Source organism: Lissotriton helveticus, chromosome 12 (assembly GCF_964261635.1).
Source record: "Lissotriton helveticus chromosome 12, aLisHel1.1, whole genome shotgun sequence".
Classification (NCBI taxonomy): Eukaryota; Metazoa; Chordata; class Amphibia; order Caudata; family Salamandridae; genus Lissotriton; species Lissotriton helveticus.
In genome coordinates, this window is record NC_136073.1 from 7,218,351 (window position 1) to 7,239,045 (window position 20,695).

General features: G+C 51.4%; 1 protein-coding gene across 1 annotated transcript in view; it reads left to right on the plus strand.

Moving 5' to 3' along the window:
• The window catches only part of CNN2 (calponin 2), a 51,961-nt gene that overhangs the window by 17,663 nt on the left and 13,603 nt on the right, over positions 1 to 20,695 (plus strand). Inside the window, exons 3-4 of the mRNA XM_078670444.1 lie at positions 4,079 to 4,145; positions 4,793 to 4,930. Coding sequence (XP_078526570.1) covers positions 4,079 to 4,145; positions 4,793 to 4,930 — 205 coding nt within the window. The remainder of the gene's footprint in view (positions 1 to 4,078; positions 4,146 to 4,792; positions 4,931 to 20,695) is intronic.

The following is a 20,695-nucleotide window of genomic DNA, read 5'->3' on the forward strand; positions in this document are numbered from 1 at the left end:
GCTCTTCTCTGAGGGATCCTTTGGGAGTGAGTGCTGCTCTTCTCTGAGGGATCCTTTGGGAGTGAGTGCTGCTCTGGATCCTTTGAGAGTGAGTGCTGCTCTTCTCTGAGGGATCCTTTGGGAGTGAGTGCTGCTCTGGATCCTTTGAGAGTGAGTGCTGCTCTTCTCTGAGGGATCCTTTGGGAGTGAGTGCTGTTCTTCTCTGAGGGATCCTTTGGGAGTGAGTGCTGCTCTTCTCTGAGGGATCCTTTGGGAGTGAGTGCTGCTCTGGATCCTTTGAGAGTGAGTGCTGCTCTTCTCTGAGGGATCCTTTGGGAGTGAGTGCTGCTCTTCTCTGAGGGATCCTTTGGGAGTGAGTGCTGCTCTGGATCCTTTGAGAGTGAGTGCTGCTCTTCTTTGAGGGATCCTTTGGGAGTGAGTGCTGTTCTTCTCTGAGGGATCCTTTGGGAGTGAGTGCTGCTCTGGATCCTTTGAGAGTGAGTGCTGCTCTTCTCTGAGGGATCCTTTGGGAGTGAGTGCTGCTCTTCTCTGAGGGATCCTTTGGGAGTGAGTGCTGCTCTGGATCCTTTGGGAGTGAGTGCTGCTCTTCTCTGAGGGGTCCTTTGGGAGTGAGTGCTGCTCTGGATCCTTTGGGAGTGAGTGCTGCTCTTCTCTGAGGGATCCTTTGGGAGTGAGTGCTGCTCTGGATCCTTTGGGAGTGAGTGCTGCTCTGGATCCTTTGAGAGTGAGTGCTGCTCTTCTCTGAGGGATCCTTTGGGAGTGAGTGCTGCTCTGGATCCTTTGCGAGTGAGTGCTGCTCTTCTCTGAGGGATCCTTTGGGAGTGAGTGCTGCTCTGGATCCTTTGCGAGTGAGTGCTGCTCTTCTCTGAGGGATCCTTTGGGAGTGAGTGCTGCTCTGGATCCTTTGAGAGTGAGTGCTGCTCTTCTCTGAGGGATCCTTTGGGAGTGAGTGCTGTTCTTCTCTGAGGGATCCTTTGGGAGTGAGTGCTGCTCTTCTCTGAGGGATCCTTTGGGAGTGAGTGCTGCTCTGGATCCTTTGGGAGTGAGTGCTGCTCTTCTCTGAGGGATCCTTTGGGAGTGAGTGCTGCTCTGGATCCTTTGAGAGTGAGTGCTGCTCTTCTCTGAGGGATCCTTTGGGAGTGAGTGCTGTTCTTCTCTGAGGGATCCTTTGGGAGTGAGTGCTGCTCTGGATCCTTTGAGAGTGAGTGCTGCTCTTCTCTGAGGGATCCTTTGGGAGTGAGTGCTGCTCTTCTCTGAGGGATCCTTTGGGAGTGAGTGCTGCTCTGGATCCTTTGGGAGTGAGTGCTGCTCTTCTCTGAGGGGTCCTTTGGGAGTGAGTGCTGCTCTGGATCCTTTGGGAGTGAGTGCTGCTCTTCTCTGAGGGATCCTTTGGGAGTGAGTGCTGCTCTGGATCCTTTGGGAGTGAGTGCTGCTCTGGATCCTTTGAGAGTGAGTGCTGCTCTTCTCTGAGGGATCCTTTGGGAGTGAGTGCTGCTCTGGATCCTTTGGGAGTGAGTGCTGCTCTTCTCTGAGGGATCCTTTGGGAGTGAGTGCTGCTCTTCTCTGAGGGATCCTTTGGGGGTGAGTGCTGCTCTTCTCTGAGGGATCCTTTGGGGGTGAGTGCTGTTCTTCTCTGAGGGATCCTTTGGGAGTGAGTGCTGCTCTTCTCTGAGGGATCCTTTGGGAGTGAGTGCTGTTCTTCTCTGAGGGATCCTTTGGGAGTGAGTGCTGCTCTTCTCTGAGGGATCCTTTGGGAGTGAGTGCTGCTCTGGATCCTTTGGGAGTGAGTGCTGCTCTGGATCCTTTGGGAGTGAGTGCTACCCGCCTTCGCCTGGTGTTGTACGCACTGCGCGCCTCTGGCCTCCTGCTCTACTGCGTGAGTGCTGCCAGTTTCAGATCACCCTCGGTGAAAGACTTCACTCCTTCGAAGGGTCCTTTACGATCGAGGGGATCCTGCGTGACTGAGGTCCACCTTCATGCAATTTGTGCAGGACACTGCGCCTGCCTTAGGGTGATCCGGTGACTACTGCCCACCTTTGGATTAACCAGACCTCCCGGGTAGCGCCAAGACGCCCCTTCGCAGGCAGCTGTGCGCTCTACAAATGCCATGAATTGAATTAATCCCCCTTTGGGTGATCCTGTGAGTGGGCAGTCAGTCTGCGTGACCAAGGACTGTCTGCTCTCAGATGAACCTGTGTGAGTACTGCTCGCCTTTGGGTGACCTGCGCGTTTTTAGGCGTGCAAGTCTGTGTGAGTGAATACAACCACGCATGCTGCCCTGGCACCGCCTCCTTGTTGTCATGGAGGTGCCCTGGCACCGCCTCCGTGTTGTCATGGAGGTGCCCTGGCACCGCCTCCGTGTTGTCATGGAGGTGCCCTGGCACCGCCTCCTTGTTGACATGGAGGTGCCCTGGCACCGCCTCCTTGTTTTCATGGAGGTGCCCTGGCACCGCCTCCTTGTTGTCATGGAGGTGCCCTGGCACCGCCTCCTTGTTGTCATAGAGGTGCCCTGGCACCGCCTCCTTGTTGTCATGGAGGTGCCCTGGCACCGCCTCCTTGTTGTCATGGAGGTGCCCTGGCACCGCCTCCTTGTTGTCATGGAGGTGCCCTGGCACCGCCTCCTTGTTGTCATGGAGGTGCCCTGGCACCGCCTCCTTGTTGTCATGGAGGTGACCTATCACCGCCTCCTTGTTGTCATGTAGGTGCCCTGGCACCGCCTCTTGTTGTCATGGAGGTGCCCTGGCACCGCCTCCTTGTTGTCATGGAGGTGCCCTGGCACCGCCTCCTTGTTGGAATGGAGGTCCCCTGGCACCGCCTCCTTGTTGTCATGGAGGTGCCCTATCACAGCCTCCTTGTTGTCATGTAGGTGCCCTGGCACCGCCTCCTTGTTGTCATGGAGGTGCCCTGGCACCGCCTCCTTGTTGGGATGTAGGTGCCCTGGCACCGCCTCCTTGTTGTCATGGAGGTGCCCTGGCACCGCCTCCTTGTTGTCATGGAGGTGCCCTATCACAGCCTCCTTGTTGACATGTAGGTGCCCTGGCACCGCCTCTTGTTGGAATGGAGGTGCCCTATCACAGCCTCCTTGTTGTCATGGAGGTGCCCTGGCAAAGCCTCCTTGTTGTCATTGAGTTGCCCTGGCACCGCCTCCTTGTTGTCATGGAGGTGCCCTATCACAGCCTCCTTGTTGGAATGGAGGTGCCCTGGCACCGCCTCCTTGTTGTCATGGAGGTGCCCTGGCACCGCCTCCTTGTTGTCATGGAGGTGCCCTATCACAGCCTCTTGTTGTCATGGAGGTGCCCTGGCATCGCCTCTTGTTGTCATGGAGATGCCCTGGCACCGCCTCCTTGTTGTCATGTAGGTGCCCTGGCTCCGCCTCCTTGCTGTCATGGAGGTGCCCTGGCTCCTTGTTGTCATGGAGGTGCCCTGGCACCGCCTCCTTGTTGTCATGGAGGTGCCCTGGCACCGCCTCCTTGTTGGAATGGAGGTGCCCTATCACAGCCTCTTGTTGTCATGGAGGTGCCCTGGCACCGCCTCCTTGTTGTCATGGAGGTGCCCTGGCACCGCCTCCTTGTTGTCATGGAGGTGCCCTGGCACCGCCTCCTTGTTGTCATGGAGGTGCCCTGGCACCGCCTCCTTGTTGTCATGGAGCTGCCCTGGCACCGCCTCCTTGTCATGGAGCTGCCCTGGCACCGCCTCCTTGTTGGGATGTAGGTGCCCTGGCACCGCCTCCTTGTTGTCATGGAGGTGCCCTGGCACCGCCTCCTTGTTGTCATGGAGATGCCCTGGCACCGCCTCTTGTTGTCATGGAGGTGACCTATCACCGCCTCCTTGTTGTCATGTAGGTGACCTATCACCGCCTCTTTTTGTCATGGAGGTGCCCTGGCACCGCCTCCTTGTTGTCATGGAGGTGCCCTGGCAAAGCCTCCTTGTTGTCATTGAGGTGACCTATCACCGCCTCTTGTTGTCATGGAGGTGACCTATCACCGCCTCCTTGTTGTCATGTAGGTGACCTATCACCGCCTCCTTGTTGTCATGTGGGTGACCAATCACTGACGCCGGTCTTCTCTGCCCCTTGCAGGCTCATGAACAAGCTGAAACCGGGGGCCATTGGGAAGATAAACCGCTCCAACCAGAACTGGCCTCAGGTAAGAGCAGCCTGAAGCAGAGGGGGAAACTTCAGAAACATCAGATGCATGGAGCACGGCTGCCACCATGTGTCCATTATTGAGATTGCAAGCCAGAAGCTATGCATGCTTTTCTATTATCAGTTCAATTCTGGCTGAATACATTAAAGAGAAAGTAAAATTATAGTGTACAACTTGTACCCAGAGATGTTTTAAGGCATGGGCAAAGTGGGCACTAGCCCAGAACCCAACCTTTCAAGGGGGGCCCTGATAGAGTTGCTGTGTTCTGCAGAGAATCTTACCCTGATGAGCTTGCATTATTCCTAAATAGACAGTTTTAAATTGTTTTCCTTTCTTCTTTTTAATGTGGGTTGTGAGTGAAAGTCTATTACAGACATGTTGCAGAGAAATGCCCAAAGATGAGATGTAAACACATTTTGAATTTGGGCGAATGTCCCTATGCATTTTAAGTGACCTGGCCAGCGGGGGTATGTAAAAGCTGAAATTGGATCATAAATTTAAAGCTGTTCCGAACAGGGGGGAGCAAAATACGTTTGTCCCAGGGCCCCAAAAATCCTTAAGATGTCCCTGCTTGTACCTCTCTGCACTGTGGGTCCAGGCTGGAGTGGAGCTGCCTCTTACACGCTCTTCCTTCCCCCCTTCTGCAGCTGGAGAACCTCTCCAACTTCATCAAGGCCATGGTCCAGTATGGCCTCAACCCGGTGGACCTTTTCGAAGCCAACGACCTGTTTGAGAATGGGAACATGACTCAGGTGCAGGTGACCCTGCTGGCCCTTGCAGGCAAGGTAAGAATGACAGCAGGTGTAGACTCTGGCCCTTGCAGGCAAGGTAAGAATGACAGCAGGTGTAGACTCTGGCCCTTGCAGGCAAGGTAAGAATGACAGCAGGTGTAGACTCTGGCCCTTGCAGGCAAGGTAAGAATGACAGCAGCTCTTTGCACTGTGCTTTGTACTCGACAGGCCCCAAATCTCCCCTACAACACTTGAATCCTAGTGATCACAGTAGGCACCCCTACATGTCCCAGACTCTAGAGGCCCTGCACTCATCCCTGTGCTGCTCTGGGCCCTGTACTGTTTTGGTTCTGGGACGGTGAAGCGCGCAGCCCTGCGCTGCTCTGGGCCCTGTACTGTTTTGGTTCTAAGAGGGTGAAGCGCGCAGTCCTGCACTTCTCTGGGCCCTGTACTGTTTTGGTTCTGAGAGGGTGAAGCCAGCAGTCCTGTGCTGCTCTGGGCCCTGTACTGTTTTGGTTCTGAGAGGGTGAAGTGCGCAGTCCTGCGCTGCTCTGGGCCCTGTACGGCTTTGCTTCTGAGAGGGTGAAGCGCGCTGCCCTGCACTGCTCTGGGCCCTGTACTGTTTTGGTTCTGAGAGGGTGAAGCGCGCGATCCTGCGCTGCTCTGGGCCCTGTACTGTTTTGGTTCTGAGAGGGTGAAGCGCGCGGTCCTGCGCTGCTCTGGGCCCTGTACTGTTTTGGTTCTGAGAGGGTGAAGCACGCAGTCCTGGGCTGCTCTGGGCCCTGTACTGTTTTTGTTCTGAGAGGGTGAACCGCGCGGTCCTGGGCTGCTCTGGGCCCTGTACTGTTTTGGTTCTGAGAGGGTGAAGCGCGCGGTCCTGCGCTGCTCTGGGCCCTGTACGGTTTTGGTTCTGAGAGGGTGAAGCGCACAGGCCTGCATTGCTCTGGGCCCTGTACGGTTTTGGTCTGAGAGGGTGAAGCGCGCGGTCCTGCGCTGCTGTGGGCCCTGGGCCCTTTACTGTTTTGGTTCTGAGAGGGTGAAGCGCGCAGTCCTGGCTGCTCTGGGCCCTGTACGGTTTTGGTTCTGAGAGGGTGAAGCGCGCAGTCCTGCGCTGCTCTGGGCCCTGTACGGTTTTGGTTCTGAGAGGGTGAAGCGCGCAGTCCAGCGCTGCTCTGCGCCCTGTACTGTTTTGGTTCTGGGTCGGTAAAGCATGCAGTCCTGCGCTACTCTGGGCCCTGTACTGTTTTGGTTCTGAGAGGGTGAAGCGTGCAGTCCTGCGCTGCTCTGGGCCCTTTACTGTTTTGGTTCTGAGAGGGTGAAGCGCGCAGTCCTGGGCTGCTCTGGGCACTGTACTGTTTTGGCTCTGAGAGGGTGAAGCGCGCAGTCCTGCGCTGCTCTGGGCCCTGTACTGTTTAGGTTTTGAGAGGGTGAAGCGCGCAGTCCTGCGCTGCTCTGGGCCCTGTACTGTTTTGGTTCTGAGAGGGTAAAGCGCGCAGTCCTGCGCTGCTCTGGGCCCTGTACTGTTTTGGTTCTGAGAGGGTGAAGCGCACGGTCCTGCGCTGCTCTGGGCCCTGTGCGGTTTTGGTTCTGAGAGGGTCAAGCGCGTAGCCCTGCATTGCTCTGGGCCCTGTACTGTTTTGGGTCTGGGACGGTAAAGCGCCCAGTCCTGTGCTGCTCTGGGCCCTGTACTGTTTTGGTTCTGGGACGGTAAAGCGCGCAGTCCTGCGCTGCTCTGGGCCCTGTACTGTTTTGGTTCTGAGAGGGTGAAGCGCGCAGTCCTGCGCTGCTCTAGGCCCTGTACTGTTTTGGTTCTGAGAGGGTAAAGCGCGCAGTCCTGCGCTGCTCTGGGCCCTGTACTGTTTTGGTTTTGAGAGGGTGAAGCGCGCAGTCCTGCGCTGCTCTGGGCCCTGTACTGTTTTGGTTCTGAGAGGGTGAAGCGCGCGGTCCTGCGCTGCTCTGGGCCCTGTACTGTTTTGGTTCTGAGAGGGTGAAGCGCGCAGTCCTGCGCTGCTCTGGGCCCTGTACGGTTTTGGTTCTGAGAGGGTGAAGCGCGCAGTCCTGCGCTGCTCTGGGCCCTGTACTGTTTTGGTTCTGGGTCGGTTAAGCATGCAGTCCTGCGCTGCTCTGGGCCCTTTACTGTTTTGGTTCTGAGAGGGTGAAGCGCGCAGCCCTGCACTGCTCTGGGCCCTGCACTGTTTTGGTTCTGAGAGGGTGAAGCGCGCAGTCCTGCGCTGCTCTGGGCCCTGTACGGTTTTGGTTCTGAGTGGGTGAAGCGCGCAGTCCTGCGCTGGGCCCTGTACTGTTTTGGTTCTGGGTCGGTAAAGCATGCAGTCCTGCGCTGCTCTGGGCCCTGTACTGTATTGGTTCTGAGAGGGTGAAGCGCGCAGTCCTGGGCTGCTCTGGGCCCTGTACTGTTTTGGTTCTGGGTCGGTAAAGCATGCAGTCCTGCGCTGCTCTGGGCCCTGTACTGTTTTGGTTCTGAGAGGGTGAAGCGCGCAGTCCTGCGCTGCTCTGGGCCCTTTACTGTTTTGGTTCTGAGAGGGTGAAGCGCGCAGTCCTGGGCTGCTCTGGGCCCTGTACTGTTTTGGTTCTGAGAGCGTGAAGCGCGCAGTCCTGCGCTGCTCTGGGCCCTGTACTGTTTTGGTTTTGAGAGGGTGAAGCGCGCAGTCCTGCGCTGCTCTGGGCCCTGTACTGTTTTGGTTCTGAGAGGGTGAAGCGCGCAGTCCTGCGCTGCTCTGGGCCCTGTACTGTTTTGGTTCTGAGAGGGTGAAGCACGCGGTCCTGCGCTGCTCTGGGCCCTGTGCGGTTTTGGTTCTGAGAGGGTGAAGCGCGCAGCCCTGCATTGCTCTGGGCCCTGTGCTGTTTTGGTTCTGGGACGGTAAAGCGCGCAGTCCTGTGCTTCTCTGGGCCCTGTACTGTTTTGGTTCTGGGACGGTAAAGCGCGCAGTCCTGTGCTGCTCTGGGCCCTGTACTGTTTTGGTTCTGAGAGGGAGAAGCGCGCAGTCCTGCGCTGCTCTGGGCCCTGTACTGTTTTGGTTCTGAGAGGGTAAAGCGCGCAGTCCTGCGCTGCTCTGGGCCCTGTACTGTTTTGGTTTTGAGAGGGTGAAGCGCGCAGTCCTGCGCTGCTCTGGGCCCTGTACTGTTTTGGTTCTGAGAGGGTGAAGCGCGCAGTTGTAAAAACAGGTCAAGGACAACCAATATTTGCCCGGCGATATCGCCTCTTTAACCCACAAAATATTAATCAATGAAGAGGCAGGCGCTGGAGACTGGAAGGCAGGAAACAAGGTTTATTCTCTCCGGAGGAGAACACATCAGTTCAGACAGCCAGTATCGTCACGAGGTGCTCTAACCGCATCTCTGAGGCCTGGCCTCTTATACACAGTTTATGAATTTTATTGCAGGTAACTCATTCTTGTAATGCTTTGAAGTATGAAAGGACATCCTCGGAATCTCCCCTTCAGGCCCGTTCCCACACACATTTACAGTTGAAGTCCCCACCCCGGTCACAATAGGTGATGATTATCGCGCAGCTGGACATTCCGCCGATTCACGGAATGTGTGGGGTTGATCGGATATCATAGGGTGGGGGCTTTGATCAATTCGAGGGTCCTTTAATTGGGGGAAGCTTCCTACTGTACGGGGGGGGGCAATAAACAGTATCCGCAGAGCTAGGTGGCGGCCTGGGAACGAGGAAGACAAACGGGCACACAGGAAAGGGGGTTTGTATCAAAGGGCCTGGGACCATGAAAGGAATGAAGGGAGGTGTCGCGCTGGGAACAGGATGGGGTTCTGAGGCAGAGCTGCGCTGAAGAGGGGTTTATGACCCAAGGCATGCGAGAGCGGGGGGGGGGTGGGGGTTGGCCAGTGCGTGGGGGGGTTTGTGAGGGCGAAGGGCTGTGCTGGGGGCCAGTGGCGTGCAGAGGGTGGTTCTGATCGAGGCACCTAAAATGGCGGGTGCGCACGACAAAAAGTGTGGCATCAGGGGAAAAGGCAAGATGGCGCAGATAATGTTTACCAAACCGTACTAATTTTCTACAGTCCTCCCTTTAACATATCCAAGACATCTTGCTGGCCTATTTCCTATGCATGTCTACTGTGGCGGTCATAAGTAAAGAAGTAGGAACCCAGGTGAAGGAGCTATAAACATTACATTTAACATTTTTCGTCTTAGGAGGCGGGTCTAGCGATAAACTCGTTTGCAGGAAAGTCATAGTAATGCAATATCGGACAAAAACGATTCTGTAGTGAGAGCATTGAGTACATTTCATAGATGCTTATAGTCATTCGGAATGTGAACTGATAGGTTATTACATATGTAAGTTCTGTTCATATTTGGTTGGAGCATAATCAATACAATGGTGGCTGGGAGAGAAATGAGACATAGTAAAAACAATAATCAGGGGTGTCATTGTTCGAAGGGGAGGTCCTATTGTCATGGACCATTATTAGTGAGTTCTCAGCATTCTTTGTCGTCTTCTGTTGGCACGGTGGAGCACCGGCGGTGGAGCTATGAGTCCAGCTCTATTCTAGGTCCCGCGTTGCAGGGCATGACCTTTTCCTCGCTTTCCTGGTCAAAAAGGTCCTTTTCGCCCTGTGTCCTTTTGAGTCGATTGTCAAAAAGTTCAGGTGGAAGAAGTGTGTGTGTGAGTAGTCCTTAGGGTAGGTCGGAGAAAAAGGGGATGGAGCAGGGCCAGATCGGGAACAGACCAGGGGGACGGAAAATTTTTGGTAGGCGGGCCCATGACCGAGTTCAGAGAGTGGGGACTTTTCGGCACACGTTGATCGTCGAGCAGGGGCATCAGGTCAGCCCTTTCCTCTCATTTTGTCGGAAACAGTGCCTCGTCCTGCAACTCCTTACTGTCGCGGTCTCGCCTTGGCCAATGTCGCAGATGTTCCACGATCTGTAGTCAGGCCGCGTGCTCCCACATCCGGTCTCTCTCTCCTCCGACAGGGGTACCCTTAAATGAGTTTGAAAAGACAGTCTTTAGAGAATTGGCAGAGGAAGGTAATCACATAAGTCTATTTCTCTCCCAGCTCCAAGCAAATGAGAAACATCCGTTATATTGGGGTTCACAACCAACATATAAATAATCGATGATGGGCTTGCTGGATTTACTATAACTTTCCTTCGTAACTATTTCTTTGGTGTTTGTTGGTGTTACATTCATTGTCGTGGTACGAGATCTGGTACCTATTCATTGCATTTTGTTTATTACAGTTACGTCAGTTCTTCTGGCAGAGACCCACTTCCCTAGTACGAGCCTTACGAAGCTATACCGTTCTCCAGGGCTTTATATTTTACGAAAAAGTGCAACGTGCTATCACCATGGTCTGATAGGTATCTTACTGAGGAACGAACATAGGCTAAACATTTTTTTTTTTTTTTTCATTCTATCAATGCATCCTACCTTTCAGCTAAACATTTTCTTTCAACCGGGTTCATTGCAACAATTTCTTCATTTCGGTCTAATCTTAATTTTGCAAATATCATTCTAATTCCTACATGGTCTCTTACAACCTGACTACTTCATTAAAAAACCGGGGTCTTATGGAAAACAACTAGGGACATAGCAAACTGTGGTGAGGGACTATCGTCTTGCTTTGTGTCATGAGGGCGTTATCTAGCAGAAGGTCACAGTTCGGTTGGTAAGCGTTCAGTGACATTTCTCGAATTCTAAACTCTGTAGCTTGCTCATCAACAAATCATTTCTAGGAACAACGGCTGGCCTGTGTTAGTCGTAAGTCGACCCATCTCTTACAACCGGGGGTGAGGGACAGTTTTAAAACTCTCGTCCGGGGCAGCTGATACAAAACTGAGGGTGTTCTGGGAAGATGGGGATGTTTCGATCCCCTTTACTGTTTGGGTATTGAGACAATTCGGGACAGGGAAGGTCGCGTTATCTGAGGCATTTTTTTTTATCATAGAAGCCACTGACATGTAGTTCCCTTATTACGGGTCAGATTAGGGAACCTCCGTCGTCTTACCTGTCCTTTCCCTTTTGGCCAATTCTAGGTTTCATCAATTTTTAGCAGAAAGGAGAGGTAGTGACGCGGCATTAGGGTGATTTTATTTAAGACAAGTTTTGTGCAAATACTTGCGGTATTTGGAGCCAATTGGGTGGTGCACCAGGGGTGGCGGTTTGCCAATTAGGTGCTGGTCGTTCGGAAGAGTGAGAGTGTGGAGAGAGAGAGAGAGAGAGAGAGAGAGAGAGAGAGAGATAGATATGTGCAACAATAGGCTAAATAGTACACGTGCGACATGGGGAGTGGCCGTGTATTAAGATAGGCTATTCAGCGCATTTCACAACATGAGACATTACGGGTCTTGTGTTAGAATTTCGAAAGCATGCAGTTTGGGACGGACGAGCATTAGGCCGGGTACAGGGGACATGCATTGAGTAAAAGACACCATTGTGTCGCACTTCTCGCACTCTCGGTCCTTTGACTAGATAAGTCAACACTTCAGTCGCACAAAAACATTTTCTCATAGTTTCAGACATACGTGACACGTGCCCATTCACGCAACACGGATTAGGGGTGATCGTGTTTCATCATATCATACAACTTATTGGCTCTTTCGTTACAAGAGCAGTTTGTGGGTGTGCTTAGGTGCCACCTTGCAGCGTTAGTCCGCTTCATGTATCAGACATGGCGAGGCTTCAGATCTTCACCATACCTCGGTCGTGATTCCAATGTAACCTGTAGAGGGAGGAAAAGAGGGGAAGGGAGGGGGACAACATTCGAGCATAACAAATTCATGGGCACGAAAGTCCTTTACTTACCTTTTACTCGTCTTATCTCCTCGGGGTAGAATCCCTGGGGTCTTGGTTTCTGAAGCCAGGGGGGGGGGGCATTGTGTCCTTATAGGCCGTGTGTAGGGAAACATTAAAAATCAGTTAAAAATCTAGTTGTTAGGTGTATCTAGCTATCGGGGTCCTTAAATCTCTTTCAACGCTGTGATGTTCTAAGGCATATCAGTTCTTCGGCCAACTTTGTTCCCTAGTACCTTTGAGTGCCGTACCTTTATAACATTCTATCATTTACACCGCTTCACTTTACCCGTCCTCAGAAGTCGAGGTCCTTCTCCATGCGTTAGTTCCTGAGCCAGTCGCATACTTGGAGGCAGAGTATCGTGTCTTAGATTCGATCCTCCATCCGGGGCTGAGCAACCATCTTCTAATAACCTTAAAAAGAGAACAAAGCAGGGTGCACAGAAAAACTCTCCCGCTGATCCCACATTTTAAAAAAAAGCATGCAATACCTGTTCATAGTTTGGAAAACCTTTATTTGCACAATCGTTCAGCATGTAGATATGAGAGTGTAATCGTATTTGGCCGGACACGGCGATGGCTGAAGCACGTACAGTAAGGGGGGGTATTTTGCAGCATTAAAAACATTAAAAAGGGTTTATTTAGTCATTTGCCGGAAACTAAAAAGGTCTATCAATAGGTGAGGGATCAAGGAGCATTCATTTCATAATTGGAAGCACAGTCAGGCTAGTTGTAATCAAATTTCCTATATGCATACCGTGGGCGTGTGTCACAAGCGAGGTTAATTATCAGTTACAATAATGTTATAATAAATCGTACATTGAAAACAACATTTTTCACGGGATCCTTTTACATGTTCGTCGAGTGAACCCTCCCTCTTTTTCGTCAAGTGTACAAAGGATCATATACATATCTCAGAACATCAAGTCTTATTAGCAAAAAAACACCACGAGGTGTTCGTAAGTTCTCATTGACACCGGCGCCATTTTTGGGCGGGGCCGGGTTAGTCCGGAAGTAGCATCAGGGGCAAAATGTTTCCCACAACCGGCGGTTGGACCAGAGTCCTTTTCGGCAGTTCAAAAAACTCGTGCTAACAGAAGGGGTGGCTATGTCGTGGTTATTTCGTTAGCGACCAAGGCAGTTGTTCCTCACCGGAAGCCTGCAGGGGCCGAGGGCTCCGGGGACTTTTGTAGAATCTTCAAGGCTGTGGGGATGCTGTCGGAGGTGGGGGCTCGTGCCCCGGTGGGCAAGCGTCCGAGTTACATTGCTGGTCAAAGTTACTCTAGCGGCCTAGACCCGCCTTCCAGGGAGCCCAGACGCCATTTTGAGGCCCTGCAGCAGCCGCCCTTCGTCGAGTCTGCAAGAGTGGAAGAGACCTTTTGGGGTGAAAAAAAATGGAACACCGTGCCGTGGGAGCAGGACATTCGGCTAGGGTGCAGCTGTGGCGCCCCCACCTGGGGGGGCGAGGGAGACTCGTTCGCGCTGTCTCCCTCTCCCGGTGCACTCCACGCTGCCCTCTTTCATGGGCATGCATGATGGCCACTCCACATCCCGTGCTCCACAAGTACACTTGAGGGCCATCGTATGTCTTGTGCTGCGCAAGTATGGCCGGCGCCATCCCATGTCCTGTGCTGCGGAAGTATGGCCGCCGCTGTGGCATGTCCTGTGCTGCGGAAGTATGGCCGCCGCAGTGCATGTTCTGTGCTGCGCAAGTATGGGCGCCGCTGTTGTATGTTCGGTGCTGCGCAAGTATGGGCGCCGCCTGGCTGGAGGATTTCGGTGCCGGGCCGGGGGCTGGGAAACCTCCTATCCAGGGAGGTGGGAGAGGCCCGTCCGCGTCGCCTCTCCCTCCCAGCCCAACCTGGACCAATTTCAGCGGAGGTATTTGTGATGGCCGGACTGGGGCTGGGAAACCTCCTATCCGAGGAGGTGGGAGAGGCTCGTTCGCGTCGCCTCTCCCTCCCAGCCCACCCCACGAAGAAGAGGATGGGACAGCCATTTCATACCGGGCCCGTGGTGCCTCCTGGACATCCCACTGGCGATTCGATCGACGGCTGTCAGCAGGCCCCGCCCCACACGTGCTGTGTGTTTCACCTTCCGGATGGGCGTGACCGGTGACCTGCTGCATTTCGGGAACTGCCGGAGTGGGGGTAGGTATTTTGTTTGGACAGGCATGTCTGGGTAATGGGGGGTTGTCTATGCAGGCCTGTAATTGCTTTCTTTCACAGAGTGGGGGGGCAACAGAGAGTAATCAGTCCCATTGCACTCGAACTTTGAGTTCATTAATGGAATGTATACTAATCTGTCCGAGACTACTCTGTGTATTGTTTCTGTAAGTTATCCGAAAAGGGTGGCCTTTTTAGGTCTCCTGGCGTTTAACAGCGCGTCAGCGCTGTGTCCGCCAGGAGATCTATTGCTGCTGACTCTGCTCCCCAGGAGACAGCACCTGCCGCGCGCATTTCGCAAAAGGCGATCGGCGCAGGCCACGCGCGCGCGAACGCGCTCGCCGTGGCTGTCTCCTGGGGAGCGCAAGTATACCCAGGCACACCTCCCCCTGCACGCATGCGCAAACACGCACACATACACGCACGGAGAGACATCCCCCCCCTCCGCCGTTGCACACACAGACACACACACACGCACACATACACGCACACATACAGGCATCCCCCCCTTCCCCGCTCACCGGCACTACGTTCTGTTGCAGCCTCCGACCGACCGACCGCGGGGCTCTCCCATGCCCCGCGTCACCACTGCTCCTCCAGGCACTCCGTGGGCGCGGGCTTCACAAAACGGAAGTCCCGCCCCACCATAGGTTTCGTTTTGCGCGCACGTCTTGTTTTTGTACTCGTGCGTGGTGACGTGCCCTCGGGGGAGGAGGAGGTCGTTGTTTTGGGTTTGCGGACAGTCGCAGAATCGAAAGCAGACTTTCAGTGAGTGTTTTTTTTCATTTATTGCCTACCTCTGCCTATCGTTGCCTCTTCTTGCACCTCCTCTTCCTCTCTCTGCACGGCACCTCCCTTTCCCCTCCCACTTCCTCCGATCTTGCTAGGTGTCTATCCTCTCCCCCTGCCATCTCTGAACTCAGACTGGATCGCAGTTTTCCCGTTTTATATATATGGTCATTACTACTACCTTCTGGTGGGCTTCCCCACTCCATGCTCTCTTCGGTGTTGCTCATTTTATTGATCCTCGTCCCACTGGGTCTCTTCCTGCCTCGTCTCCCACCAATTCACTCTTCTCATCACCCTATTTTCCTTTACTTTTTCCGTGACCTACATGTATAGCCCACATTTATTTACCTTAATGTGTAGCTTTCTTATTCTACCTACTCTTGCCTCATCTAACATCCTCGCTTCTTACTTAGTTTTAACCCCCATTCTTCCCACTCCCCGCTTCTCTCTGTGCTTCCTTCTGCGCACCCCATGCCATGTTCCATTTTGTCCAGATATGATCTGTGTTATCAGGCCGACTGTGCTGTTTTGAGTAATCAAAGGTATGTGCTTTTTACTGACATATGATTAAAAAAAACGTCGTTTAGAGAATTCAAGTCGGTGTCAAGTGTTGTCCATGTTTATACCCCCTGGTTGTTGGGTTCTCGTCGACTCTAGTTTTAAAGGTGGCAAACTTTTGAATACCTTTCCATTCACTTTCAGTATTGACTTTAGTTTAACGGCTTTCAGGAGGTTCTGAAGAGCACATTAGTTAGGCTGCTGAAACTTTATTTGACCATAGGTAATCCTCCCGTTTTGTTTTTTCAGTCGCATGTACTATGAGAGTGACTTTAACGTACCAATCATGGTACACTTTTTGAATGCCTCTGTGGCAAATGTACAGATCGCTCGTTTGTATGGCATCGACAGACTGGATTAAATTGGCTGACTGGATAGGCCTTTCGGTCAGTCCGAATCCCCATTTGTGAGGAGTGTATTCTTTTGTACAATAAATGCCCAAGCGCATGTCTGTAGAGTGTGGCAAGCATAGTGGCCTTGTCGCTAAAGATGTGAAGGAGCAAAAGGACGGACTGGAGGGACCCGGTTTTCAATTAATTGTCAGGCTGCATACAACTGGGCTTTCTGCACTTCGTCTAGGAATTTGACTGCTGCATAGTACTGAAGATGTTTTCCTGTTAACTGTTCGTATTTTCGTTTGCTTGAAACGCCCTCTGCGTTTTTTATATAGCTCAAGCAGGCTGTGTATCCGGATCAAGGATCTGGCAAATACTATTGTACTGGGTGGTTGTCAGAGCTTGGCACCCAGCCGGTCTCCTGCGAACTGGCATGACCCTGCCTTTGGGTGGGACGGGCAGGACCAAGATCTGACAAGGAACCATACACACCCGGAAAGGGTCAAGTACTGTCTGCACTTCAATTATCAGTAGATGTTAAAATAGGTGTTACATTTCTGGCGCCTTTTTGTACTTAAACTGTGCAACAAGAGAGCTCTCCGAAATTGGGAGCAAAGCTTTCATCTCTTAACAGTCTCTAAATGAAAGTCAATTTTTCTTTCCTTTCATAGGGTTGCATTGATTCTTTTAAAGTACTTTGTCACACAAAGGCTCCTGTTTTTCCCTATTGCACCGAGCTATATAAAGCATGTGATATTTATTTTTGGATTGGGAATCAGCAATTGTTATGCAAAAAAATGTGATACATGTCAGTGCAGTTTGAGATGTCCAGCTGTTTGTTGCAAAGGCGCTGCGTACTGACTTACTACTATACATTTTAGGTCTGGCGTTAGCCAAGTGCAGCTGACTTTACTACCTCGAGATATATTATATATATTTATTCCGGCCAGCCCTCTTCATCCAATGCTCTGTTATTATGGTAGTGAGTGCAGAGTAGTGAGTGCAGAGTATTGAGTAGTGAGTGCAGAGTAGTGAGTAGTGAGTGCAGAGTAGTGAATGCAGAGTAGTGAGTGCAGAGTAGTGAGTAGTGAGTGCAGAGTAGTGAGTAGTGATGCAGAGTAGTGAGTGCAGAGTAGTGAGTGCAGAGTAGTGAGTGCAGAGTAGTGAGTGCAGAGTAGTGAGTGCAGAGTAGTGAGTGCAAAGTAGTGAGTAGTGAGTAGTGAGTGCAGCGTAGTGAGTAGTGAGTGCAAAGTAGTGAGTAGTGAGTGCAAAGTAGTGAATAGTGAGAGCAAAGTAGTGAGTGCAGAGTAGTGAGTGCAGAGTAGTGAATGCAGAGTAGTGAGTGCAGAGTAGTGAGTAGTGAGTAGTGAGTGCAGAGTAGTGAGTAGTGAGTGCAGAGTAGTGAGTGCAGAGTAGTGAGTAGTGAGTGCAGAGTAGTGAGAGCAAAGTAGTGAGTGCAGAGTAGTGAGTGCAGAGTAGTGAATGCAGAGTAGTGAGTGCAGAGTAGTGAGTAGTGAGTAGTGAGTGCAGAGTAGTGAGTAGTGAGTGCAGAGTAGTGAGTGCAGAGTAGTGAGTAGTGAGTGCAGAGTAGTGAGTGCAGAGTAGTGAGTGCAGAGTAGTGAGTGCAAAGTAGTGAGTAGTGAGTGCAGCGTAGTGAGTAGTGAGTGCAGAGTAGTGAGTAGTGAGTGCAAAGTAGTGAGTAGTGAGTGCAAAGTAGTGAATAGTGAGAGCAAAGTAGTGAGTGCAGAGTAGTGAGTGCGGAGTAGTGAGTGCGGAGTAGTGAGTGCGGAGTAGTGAGTGCGGAGTAGTGAGTGCAGAGTAGTGAGTGCAGAGTAGTGAGTGCAGAGTAGTGAGTGCAGAGTAGTGAGTGCAGAGTAGTGAGTGCAGAGTAGTGAGTGCAGAGTAGTGAGTGCAGAGTAGTGAGTAGTGAGTGCAGAGTAGTGAGTGCAGAGTAGTGAGCTGCCTCAAGTGAAGTACTCTGGTACCCAAGGATGACTAGCAAACAATATTATTCACAACATTGCTTACTATTCAGCAACATTTGACAGTTTGCAACTCATCTTTATACAACAATTCAGAGTTTGATAACAAATTAATGTAACACATTGTAATGTACAATGCCAATAGCTCAAACTTTAAAGCTGGGAGACCTATTGCATTGTAAATGCTTGTTTTTTTGTGTTAGGGAACAGTAGCGGTAGTACGGGGTTCGTCACCGGGTAACTTAGAGCTAGACTGGGTTTCTCGTCTTAGCGTTGTTCGATCTATGAGGACTCGAACATGTCGCTGAAATCGGTCTGGCGAAATCTGTGCCATCGGGCATAATCAAACGTGGTGGTTCTATCTGGCCTGTCCATGTCAGTCTGATTCATCTTTGTCTCGCGCCTTTTCCCTTCCTGCCGGCCTGTTATTCCTGTCGGCCCTCTGCTCCTACCCTCGTTCAGTAGAGTCGGGCATTGGGCTTTCCAGTGCCCGGAACATTTACAAAAAGCACATTGGTTTTGCCCTAAGTCTGGTCGTCCTGTGCGTAGTGTCGGGGGATTACTTTCGGGTCGTTGTGTCTTGGGGTTGTCCTGTCGATATATTCCTTTACCTACTCTGACTTCGTCTCTTTTCTTTCGTTGCGTTGCTTCTTTGCACCACATACCGAGACTGTCGAGCATAATAGGCGTTGTCTTATTACTACAAAGGGCTATTTCTAACGTTTCTATTTTATCAAGATCGAAGGATCCTATCAGTGGCCACTGTTTCTCTTGATTTTCTTTGGTATACCTGTGCCACAGCTTACTATAGGCTATGGTAACTAATCCATAGTTTGTGAACATGTCTTTATTAGGGGTGCCTTCCAGCGGAGCTAGATGGTCCACCTCTAATAAACGGTCCGGGCTGAACCAACTACCAATCAGTGGGGAGAAGACAGACATGACGGCTCACAACGAGGACAAAAAGTCAGCACTGCCTATCTTATCACTGCGTGCAAAGACTAGACAGAATATTTCTATTCTACGTTGTTTGCAGGCAGTGAATACCTCATGAACCAATATCAAAACAGTTAATAAACAACCAGTGGGGAGAATAAGTAGGCCCGCAAAAGGTCTGCGTCCTCTACCCTTTCACTATCTGCAAAGGGGAACCTGTTCTTTCCTGTTTGCAGACAGAGAATCTCCAGAAAACAATCCGCGAACAGTAGTTCGGGGTCAAAAACAATTAATCAGTGTGGGAGAGGGAAATCTCCCGAAAACAATCCGTGAACAAATAATCAATCAGTGGGGGAGAAAGATAGGCACGCTGGCTGCGTTACCTATCCTTCACTGTTTGCAAAGAGAAAGAGCCTGTTGTTTCTCCGTTTGCAGACAGTGAATCTCCAAATAAGTCAACAAAGAGTAATACTAGTATTTTCCGAACCATTAAACAATCATTTCGCAATTCGTCGTGTTTACACGACCTTACCCGGACCGTATAGACAGTTTCTTATCTTCCGAATCCAGCGCCCGATCGTCCTCTTTTCCTCGTATTCCTCGCGGCACTCCTGATGGTTCCCAGTCAGGACCGTAGATCACTCGAGAGAGGTCTGTTCGGAACCAGTGAAGTTCGGATGATCGGCTGCCAGACGAGGGTCTATTGGGCAAGAGCTCTCCCGATCGTTGCAGTCGTTCACTCTGTCGTCAGGACCTCTCCCACTGGATCCACGTGTCGCTGATGGGCCCCACGCTTGGGACGCCAATTGTAAAAACAGGTCAAGGACAACCAATATTTGCCCAGCGATATCGCCTCTTTAACCCACAAAATATTAATCAATGAAGAGGCAGGCGCTGGAGACTACAACCACATACCTAAGGGATACCACTCAAACTATCAACCTGATCGATGGACACCCTTTCGATTCCACACGAGACCTCCTGGTAACATGTGACATTGTGTCATTGTACACTAGCATACCCCAGGATGAGGCCCTGGTCGCAATGTCGATTGCGCTTGACAAACGGGAGGCACCAGTTCAAGTACCAACATCATTCATTATTCTATTGCTCAAGATTGCAATGATGAGGAATTTCTTCATCTTTCGGAATTGCTTTTATCTCCAGACCAAGGGTGTGGCGATGGGGGCGGCCTTTGCTCCTGATCTGGCCATAATCTTCATGGCAATGTATGAAGACACCTTTATACTCACCAACGCCAATCCATTTAGATCCCGAATAAACCTATGGATGAGATACATAGACGACGTGGTCTGTATCTGGTCAGGTTCTGAGGAAGATATCAACAATTTTTTCATCTGGCTCAATGGTAGATCCCCTGACATAAAGTTCACAATAAAATTTGATAAGAAATCTATCGATTTTTTGGACCTAACAATTTTTGTGGAGAATGAGACCCTACAAACCAATCTTTTTAGGAAAGCCACGGAGAGGAATTCCCTCCTTCTGTACTCCAGCCACCACCCCAGGGGCCTTCGGGATAACCTCCCCTTCGGCCAGTTTTTGCGGATCCGCCGTAACTGCAGCAGAAAGGAGGATTATATGGATCAATCTTCCATATTGATGGGCAGATTACTTGACCGTGGATACCCCAGACGCTTGGTAAAGAAAGCCATGAAGAGAGCATGGTTCAACCCCAGAGAGACTCTACTGGAACCAGGAGACAGACAGAATAAGAATGAGGATCGCATGATCTGTGTAACAACTTTTTCCACAAAGAGTAACAGGATAAAAAAAACTGTTAACAAATATTGGAATCTGATATCTGAGGATCTTAATATCAGTTGCCCGCCTCTTCATGCATTTAAAAAGGCAAGGAATATCCGAGACCATGTGGTGCGCTCTTTTCTCCCTAACCCAACCACATCAACAATCACAGCCATGTGGAATCTGCCGCCAATTGTGGGACATTTCCGGTGTGGGTCCTGCAAAGCTTGCCCGTCGACAATTCAGACTAAGATATTTACCCATAAACAACAGCAAGTACTGCTCAAGTCACATACCAATTGTAACTCCACAAATGTGGTATATTGTATAATATGCCCTTGTGACCAGATATATGTGGGGCAAACTCAACAGCGTGCGAAAGTTCGCTTTCTGCAACACTGCAGTCGGGTGAGATGCAAGGTCGTAGGAGCCCCGTTGGTTGAACACTGCAACACACACAATCACCTCCCTGAAAGCCTGAAGTGGACAATCTTGGAACAGGTCCGACTGGGCCCAA